At 41.5% G+C, this 8,732-nt stretch overlaps 3 protein-coding genes across 3 annotated transcripts; 1 reads left to right on the plus strand and 2 right to left on the minus strand.

Moving 5' to 3' along the window:
- Nucleotides 1–388: 388 nt before the first annotated feature.
- cunh8orf33 (chromosome unknown C8orf33 homolog) lies at nt 389–1,761 on the minus strand (the record flags this gene model as incomplete). The annotated part of the gene is made up of 5 exons (XM_071537089.1): nt 1,735–1,761; nt 1,565–1,646; nt 901–1,379; nt 717–807; nt 389–535 (listed from the first exon to the last, which is right to left on the minus strand). Coding segments are annotated over exons 2-5 (745 nt in total), but the record flags the coding sequence as incomplete, so codon positions are not given.
- Nucleotides 1,762–3,465: 1,704 nt separating this feature from the next.
- h3f3d (H3 histone, family 3D) lies at nt 3,466–6,160 on the plus strand. The gene is made up of 4 exons (XM_071537088.1): nt 3,466–3,525; nt 4,313–4,447; nt 4,911–5,064; nt 5,675–6,160. The coding sequence occupies exons 2-4, from the start codon at nt 4,320–4,322 to the stop codon at nt 5,801–5,803; spliced, it is 411 nt and encodes a 136-aa protein (XP_071393189.1). The 5' UTR covers nt 3,466–3,525; nt 4,313–4,319; the 3' UTR covers nt 5,804–6,160.
- A 299-nt stretch (nt 6,161–6,459) lies between these two features.
- Nucleotides 6,460–8,489, minus strand: uqcc4 (ubiquinol-cytochrome c reductase complex assembly factor 4). The gene is made up of 2 exons (XM_071537100.1): nt 8,333–8,489; nt 6,460–7,371 (listed from the first exon to the last, which is right to left on the minus strand). The coding sequence occupies exons 1-2, from the start codon at nt 8,413–8,415 to the stop codon at nt 7,032–7,034; spliced, it is 423 nt and encodes a 140-aa protein (XP_071393201.1). The 5' UTR covers nt 8,416–8,489; the 3' UTR covers nt 6,460–7,031.
- Nucleotides 8,490–8,732: the final 243 nt, after the last annotated feature.

Genomic DNA, 8,732 nt, shown 5'->3' on the forward strand with positions numbered 1-8,732 from the left:
AATCAGTTTCAACTTCAATAAATTCAATCACTCCATACAAATTCAGAAAAAAGAATTTAAATGCAGTCGTCTGCTGGAACAAAACTCATCACTCATTTACACAAACACAAGATCTTTTGTCAAGACTTTGGAAACCTTTTCAAGTCATCAAAGTACAAGTCAAAGTCACCAGAACCCAAGTCAAGTCAAGTCTCAAGTATTCTCTTCATGAATCAAGTCGAGTCTCAATTTCTGACTCGAGTCCAACTCGTGTGACCTTTCTCAAGAGAAAGTAACTTTGCTTGTTATAAACACATAAACTGTTTCCATGGATTTGCCATTTTATTGCTCTTCTGCATGATCCTGTTCACACACTGGTCTCCCTCAGCACTTTATTATTTCTACTCACCGCCCTGAATGAGTCTGAACTGCTTGTCCTTCTCTTCTTCCATTTTCTTCCTGTAGTCTCCGGTCATGGCTCTCATCACCTGCCTCTTCTTGGCCAGCGGAGCTTTAGAGCTGCGCAGCGTCTTCAGCGCGCGGGACGCCTCCTCCTCTGCACACACACACACACACACACACACACAGGTATCATCTATCAGAGCTGTTCATGATCCTGAACCGTCACATTTAAGTAGTGCATCATCTTTATCATTTAAGGGTAGTGAACAGGGCCGTGCGATAATTCAATATTATCATTTATTGTCTTTCAGTGGAATCGTATCGTGATGACTGACTCTGTTTGGGTGTCCCCTTCTGGGTCCTCATTCCCAGCTCCAGCTGCTCGATGCACCAGTCCAGCTCCCTGTTCAGCTGCTCTTCTGCACTCTGCAAGACACAGTCGCACTTTACTCCGACATCAAATCACTACGAATCCCACCGTGACAACGATTAGTTTGAGAGAAAACGTTTCACACTGACCAGCACTGGGTCTCCGCCTCCTCCGCTCCCCTCAGTCGGACTTGGCTTCTGCTGCACCCCGGTGCTTTCTGGGGCTTTCTTCTTCCCAGATTTCTTCTTCTTCTTGGCTTTCGTCGGCTGAGGTGGGGAACTAACCTGCTGCTGCGAATCTGATGGATTTTCCTCTCGGACGCAGTTTTGGCTGCCTGGAGGAGAAGAAGCAGCAGCCTCTGAGGTTTCCGTCTTCATGTCTTCAGGCGGGACGGGGGGGATTTGGAAGTTGAAGGCGAACCCAGAACCCTGTCCTGTAAAGGCTGTCAGGCCTGCTGACTTGTTCGATGGCGGTTTCCTGTCTGATGATGGTGTTTCCTCCTGCTGTGCTACTGGAGAATCCCCAGAGAAGAAGTTGAACTTGAAGGAGTTATCGCTGCGAGTCCAGAGGGCTTTCCCTGCTCGGCCTGGGCCAGTGGCAGTGGAGCTGTTTGACTTGGGTTCAATATCTGTCAATATATCAACATAAAAACATAAACACATACACACATGCACATGCAGCACACGCGCATACACACACATACACAGAGAGAGAGAGAGAGAGAGAGAGAGAGAGAGAGAATGGCTCGTCAGGATAATATTTAGCTTCATGTTGTGCCGAAATCGTTACTAAATTGTTTAAGTTACAATGTACCTATAACCAACAGCCTTTGCTCGGCCATGATGATTCTCTCAGTTTTGCAGATTTCCAGGTGAAAAGCGCCTCTTCCAGTTCACTTTATATATTCAAGGCCTCAGTAGTGTAAATATGCGCATCGGTCTGAACATTATGAAATATTTTCTCTGTTTTCTGGGTTTGCTTACCGTTTAGAACGTGAGGTATGTTGTTCATAAACTCAACGACGGTGTTACTTGAGAATAACTCCGACGGGGCAATGTTTCCACAATGCTGGTAGTTCCGCTTGATGCGTCCGAACTAGGAGTGAGTGAGACTGATAGACAGATTTTACAGACTTACAGACTTAATTGACTAACAAATGTTGTCACGGAGAAAACTGAAGTATTAACACACACGCGCGCACCCTACATTTGCGCTCCCTCGCAGCTTAATGTTCGCAGATTCTGGACCAAGACAGCATTACATTTTACAAATTGATGAAAATCATCCAAATAAATATTCATAATATATCCATATTATGGATCAAAATAGCATATTATGAATGCAAATATCATAATCTATTAATAAATAGCACTGATTTGACATTTTATTTGCAGGAGTTGCATTGCATTGCATAAATTGCCCACAGCAATCAAAAAGAAAACAGCACAGGAAGCATATTAGAGGCAAAGGTCACCACACAACTAATATTATTATGAACTTTAAAAATGAGCATTTGCTAGTTACATCTTCCTAATAATGATAATAAACTTTGTATAGCACCTTTAAAAAAAAAAAAAACGTTACAAAGTGATTTACAGCATGATAAAGGCACAATCTCATGAAGTGTGAGGTACAAGTGAATCAATAAAATCAAGCTCGATAACACAAGAAGATAAAATAGAAGAAAAAAAACACAGATGCAAGAAATAAAACAGAGCACAAGATATCCAATGGAATGCAATGCAATGCAATCCAGTGAAATGAATCTACACGGAGCACAAGATTAAACAAGAAAATGAAACTGCCTTCATCATTGTATGCAAATAAAGCTGACTTGAGAATCACAGGTATCTGTCAGGAAATAAACTCCTTTTGTGACCAGAGTCGACCACTGTTAGGGACATACTGCTTTCTGCAGGAGGGGCTTCAGGGTCCAGCTGGACTGGCTCCTCTGGATCCTCCTCTTTGATACACATGATGTGAGACAGAGGCACAAAGGATCGGGTTGTTTATGTCCTTCAGGCTCCACCACACTGTGCAACAACACATCCAACAACACTAGACTCTGGACAAATTACTCTAGTTAAAAGAAGCTAGTCCAGAATGACTCAGACCAACTGCTTTCTGCATTTGGATGGTCTTTATTAAAGCTGTACTCAAGCAAATCCTGGACTAAACGTTTATTATGGAGTATAGACCTTTTTTTTTTTTTTTTTTTATACCAGTTTGTGTCTTGCCAATTACTTTAGTTAATCACAGTTTGAAACGATTGATATAAATGTGAGTCAGTATTTCATAATCATTGTTCAATAGAGTAATGTGCAGTCTTTCCCTGGATGAGGAAAAGTGTAATCACACATTGTCTTGTGGTATTGTGAAGTATGATTTTAACAGTTGCTCCCTTAAAATCATGAAATAACAAATCTCTTAGTAAGCTCCAAAAACGTCTTTAAAAGTTGGTTGTCACAGTGAGTATAAAGTTACGCACATAGCGGCTTTATCGAAGGAAGCGAGCAGGTTTTATATTGAAGGAGAATGGGAGTTCTTGAAGAGACGACACTTCCCGCAATTTCAAATGTAGAGGAAGTGGTAAGTCTTTTACTTCGACCAATCATATTCTGCTGGGGTTCGATGTTGACCAATCACAGAAGTTCATGGGTTGGGCTTCGGCTCTGAGTCTGCCCAGTCTATAAATACCTCGTGCGCCCTCTGTTAACATATTCTACCGAGACACGCCGACTCGCCGCTGTTGTGCCGGAAAATAAACAAAAAAGGTAACGAGAGAGCACTTACGATCACTAATGTTGCTGTCTGTTTTTATACAGTATGCCGATGCTGATTATGAGTGATCGTTTAAGTACGATTGTAACTGTTATACATTGCTTTTCAGTTATGAAATAGACGTCCAAGTACGGCTGGAATAATCTACACAAAACGACGCGCGCCATAGCCAGTCGGCTAACTGTTAGCTAGCTAGTAGGCGCTCTGCAAATGGTGTTAGGTGGCAAACACAGTAAACTATTATTACATGTGAAACGGAGGCCATGTCTAATATAATTTAATGCAGAACTGATTTAGAGTGGGACGGCATGATTTAGTATAGTGTAACGTCTTGTGATGCTAGTTAGCTGGCGCCATTTTTCAGTTAATGCTAGCTTTAAATTAGCTCGTTAACGAAAAGGAAACGTGTATGATCCTTGTAGCGTAATGGTGGTGGGCCGGTGTACGTTAGGGTAGGCTTGTGTTTCATGCTGTGGTTTAAAACCAGCGGTGTCTCGTCAGAAGTTACTCAGTATGTCCTATTAAGCGTTCCGCTGCAAAAGCAACATGGCTTTTGCACCGAACATGGCATAAATGGTTGAACAGACCAGGCACCTTAATTAATCAAGTTTTGACTATGAATTGGATGCCATTGATGGAAGCACTACACTATCTATTTTCTAAAGGCATCAGTACAGTGTGGCAGATGTCGGCCGGGCATGCTGGGTGCCGCCTGTCTTTTAAGAGACTGCTGCTTCGCCGTCAGTCTCATCTTTTGTTTTGTTGTTTTCCAACCTGCAGCTGAAATATGGCTCGTACCAAGCAGACCGCTCGTAAATCCACCGGAGGAAAGGCGCCCAGGAAGCAGCTCGCCACCAAAGCTGCCAGGAAAAGCGCGCCCTCTACCGGCGGAGTGAAGAAGCCCCACAGATACAGGTATGGATCAGCTGATGTAATGACTAATACATATTGACTTCATCATAACTGAAGCATGCTCGAATTTCTGTTGGCCTAATTTGCGGTAGCCCAAATCCTCAAACCATTTTGTTTGTTGGATGAGTCACAAGATAAACGTTGGATCACGATTTACTTGGTGCAGTAAACTGTATGGTCTCTAAAAAAAACAAAAAAAAAAAACATGTTGTGATCAGCAGTACAGATGTGAAGCTGGCATGCAAAATCTTTTTTTTTTTTTTTTTTTACGTCAATTGGCCAAGTGATTCAGTACATTTCAAATCCCTAACCTTTTTTGTGTATTTTATTAATGGGTAATTCACTTAAGTATCAATACGATCTATCTGAAAGTGATTAAATTAGTCTGTTTACATTCTAATGTGGTGTTTACTTTGTAATGGGGTGTTTAATAAAGAAGAGAACTGATTTTTATTTCTCATTGAAGGCCTGGCACCGTGGCTCTGAGAGAGATCCGTCGGTACCAGAAGTCCACTGAGCTGCTCATCAGGAAGCTGCCCTTCCAGCGTCTGGTCAGGGAGATCGCTCAGGATTTCAAGACAGATCTCCGTTTCCAGAGTGCAGCCATTGGTGCTCTGCAGGTGAGACGACACTTGATGCACTCAAATTAGGGCCGATTATACTGAAAATTTACCCAAACTGACAGTGGCACTCTCACTGATTTTATACATGTCAGTATGATCCGTAAATGCATCTGTCCAGTAGCCGACTTTGCATAAATGTACTTCGATGTACTTCAAAAGTATAGTGGATAAATGCGTAAAGCCAGCCAGAGATGGACAGAATAAGACCGGAAGTAAAGTGGTTTTACCTTCAAAATATAAGGGCAGCATATAATCGGCTGTGTCAAGCAAGCTAGAGAAGGACAGAATATGACTGGAAGTACATCTACCTTCAAAATAAAAGCATACTTTTTATATCTCAAAAAATAAACATGGTGTAATAATCCTTATTAATGATAAAGTACAAAGCTCTGTATTGGTATGTTTCAGCTCAGCTTCCATATGTTTGATTTGTTTTCATTTGTTGCTCTTTACTGCTTCAATGATCCACATTTCCCCTTGGGATCAATGACATTAATCTTGAATACTTAATGTGGCTACTTGCCAGTGTGCCTAGATAGTCACACATATCAAATACTTACTGCTGACTTGCTTAAAGTGTAACTTGAAATGTTTGTTGTCCATGTAGGAGGCCAGTGAGGCGTACCTGGTCGGCCTGTTTGAGGACACCAACCTGTGCGCTATTCATGCCAAGAGGGTCACCATCATGCCCAAGGACATCCAGCTGGCCAGGCGAATCAGAGGAGAGCGTGCATAATCTGAATGTTTGAATTTTATCTTTTTAGACGGGGTGGGTGGGACTGGCTGGGTTTTTATTTTATTCTTGTAAATCTGAACTATAACAGCATGTGTAACATCTCATTTGTCTGTCATTTGTAGGTTCAGCATTTTTTTTTTTTTGGACTATTTTCTAATTCTTATTTCCCCCTCAATTCTGTGCTTTACTGTCCTGATCACTAGGATAGAGCTTGAGATTTGTAAATAAATGCTAAAATTTCCTTGCTTTTCTCAAGTTTTGAAAATCTTCTATTTTAGAATCTGTACCTTCATCCTGTGTGTGCATGTCGACAGATTTGTTGTCACATTGTTGTAAATAAACTTTCCGCTACCTCAATTCTGACAAAATTCTGAAGTTTGCTTCTGTTGCCCAATCGATCATACCTAAATACACATGCTGTGGATTGACAGGACTGAAAGCACTGAAGACCGTTGAATAGGCTAGTGAATGACTTGTACATTGTGTTGTGTAATATTTGTGCTTTGGCAATGTTTGCTGATGCATTAGAGCAGTTTTAAGATCCCCATTAGCTTTTGCGTAGCAGCAGCTATTCTTCCTGGGGTCCACATAATTTACACGGTGATAGTGGTGGTATGTACATGTGTGGATTGGCAAAAAAGTAGTCACACTTAAACTTAACTGAAAGCAACTTTACTCTATAGCAAGGCAGAAGAAATTGTCAGATGAATAGATCTAACCAAGGCATTACATCCACAAGCTCTTTCCCTATTCATAACAAATTAGTCAAGTACACTCAATCCTACTCGATTCCTTTGGTTATGAAAACCAAAGGCAGAAGGGTTTCATCTAATTGGGATGGGCAATCGGTCCATAAAGGGCAGAGTATGCAGGTTTTTGTTCCAACATAACTACACCGGGTGATTTCACAGATTAATACACTTCCAACCATAGAGGAGGAACTAATCTGAAATCACCTGATGTTGTGATTGGTTGGAATGAGAACCTGCAGACTCTTGGCCCTCCGTGGCACATAATTGCCCGTCCCTGGACACAATCAATAGTGTTTCCTAATAGCTACTGATTGAAAAGTCCCTGTTGAGTTGCTTCAGCACTCCACTGGACGGCATCACTGCTGCTCCATTGAGGCGGTGCCATCCCACACCCTGCATGTGTCACAGACATTATGAAGATACATCCGACAAAATAAATAAACCTGAAATATATACATCATAAAGTTCCAGAGGTGTTAACTGGATTTATTCTGGACTTGCTCCTCCTCCTCTTCGTCTGAAAGCAAGCCAGGTAAATGCTCATACAGCTGTTTCTCCAGCTGAGCATCAATGTCAGTCTCTCCTCGCAGCGCGCACCACAGCAGGAAGCCGATGCCGAACAGGCTGATGGGCAGGACTTTCCACCACGGCCGCTCGAACTGGCTTCCCATGGAGCTGTCCACCCTCCAGGTCCGGTGACTGGCCTTGCTGGTGGAGAACTTGATGGGCTCGTTCTTCACCTCTTCATCTTCTTCTGGCTTGCTGGAGCGGGCCGACCTCTGGACGGTCAGAGAGACGGACCTGACCTGGTTCAGTCTGCTGACAGGGAGGGAGAGTTATGACAGGAAGGGAAGTTATGACAGTGAGAATAGGTGTTATGGTATGTATGGTAGGCTGTCATGTAACACTGTCAGTGGATTCATAAGAGTAATTGCCATGAGTGGAAGTAACTAATTACATTTATGCACATTAATAATTGACTAGCTTTTTCGTGTGCTTTTAAAGTCAGTAATTTTACTAAGTAATCACATCCTTTACAGAGTACACATTTTATGGCTCTCCATAATAAACAGAAACTGGACAATAGTAAAGTAATCTGGCTTTACTTTGTGCACTTTATTTTGTAATGTCTAATTTTTCCAATTAAAATAATATAGTTTGAACTGCTGTATGTCTTCTCGTCTTTTTACAGTTGCATGGGGAACATCACATCTAACTCTTCTCCTTTCTAAAAAGTAACTCAGTGACTTTTACTCTGAGTACATTTTAAATGAGCGACTTTTTACTTTTACTTAAGTCGATTTAAGTAGTCGATACTTAAGTAAAATATCAGCAAAGTAACAGTACTTCTACTTGGATAGGATATTCTAGTACTCCACCACTGATTGCTAGAACAGAATATTTATTATGATCAGTATGGTGTCATGTAGCACTACCAATGGATTTATAATGGTAATTACAGTACAGTGGGATTACAATGGTGAATCACTACAATGGTGAATCAGTCCCATCATGAGCTGTTGGAAAAGATAAAACCGCATGTGGCAGCAGCGTGTCAGAAACCCAGTTTTAAACACTAAACAGTTTATTTAAACACTATTTATGCTACTCTGTGCTAACTTGAGTAACACAGACATGAGCTGAACCAATTAAACTATACAAATTGCTGCTGGTGGCAGCCATTCATACAAGTCCTAACACTGTCATTGAACCTCATCCACCATGATAAAACCAACGTGGGCGACCTGTCGCGGCAGTTATACAGATTCATACATACCTCAGACTCGTAGTGCCGTGAATTAATATCCCACGATTCAAGGCAAAGCGTGACAAGCTACCGAAAACACGTCTTGAATTCATCTCGGACAACGGTCATCTTAGGTAAAAAGCTGCTCGACGTGAGGGTCATGTAACACACCGCTTGTGCAACACTGAATTCCTTCCGGGTGTTTTGTTGCTTACAGTGATTTCCGAACCATCGATTGACTTATATTTTTACTTGTGCACTTTACTTATTTGGTAATATATATATGAGGTGCTAAGTGTAATATATAACATAAATAGAAGCGTTAACACTCACAATCATAATTTGAACTGCTTTATAACGTTAAGTCACACTCATTGACCAATCACAAAACAATGTGAGACATCTGTCCAATCACTTTTCATCAAGCTAC

Source organism: Centroberyx affinis, unplaced genomic scaffold (genome assembly GCF_046629955.1).
Source record: "Centroberyx affinis isolate AG114_WGS23_722 - 3 ecotype Tasmania unplaced genomic scaffold, CSIRO-AGI_Caff_v1 ptg002979l_1, whole genome shotgun sequence".
Classification (NCBI taxonomy): domain Eukaryota; kingdom Metazoa; phylum Chordata; class Actinopteri; order Beryciformes; family Berycidae; genus Centroberyx; species Centroberyx affinis.

Coding starts and splice junctions, on each gene's coding strand:
- h3f3d (XM_071537088.1), top strand. CDS start 4,320: ATGGCTCGTACCAAGCAGACCGCTCGTAAATCCACCGGAGGAAAGGCG. Junction 4,448..4,910: donor AAGAAGCCCCACAGATACAG/GTATGGATCAGC, acceptor TTCTCATTGAAG/GCCTGGCACCGTGGCTCTGA. Junction 5,065..5,674: donor CAGCCATTGGTGCTCTGCAG/GTGAGACGACAC, acceptor TTGTCCATGTAG/GAGGCCAGTGAGGCGTACCT.
- uqcc4 (XM_071537100.1), bottom strand. CDS start 8,415: ATGAATTCAAGACGTGTTTTCGGTAGCTTGTCACGCTTTGCCTTGAAT. Junction 7,372..8,332: donor CACGGCACTACGAGTCTGAG/GTATGTATGAAT, acceptor CCCTGTCAGCAG/ACTGAACCAGGTCAGGTCCG.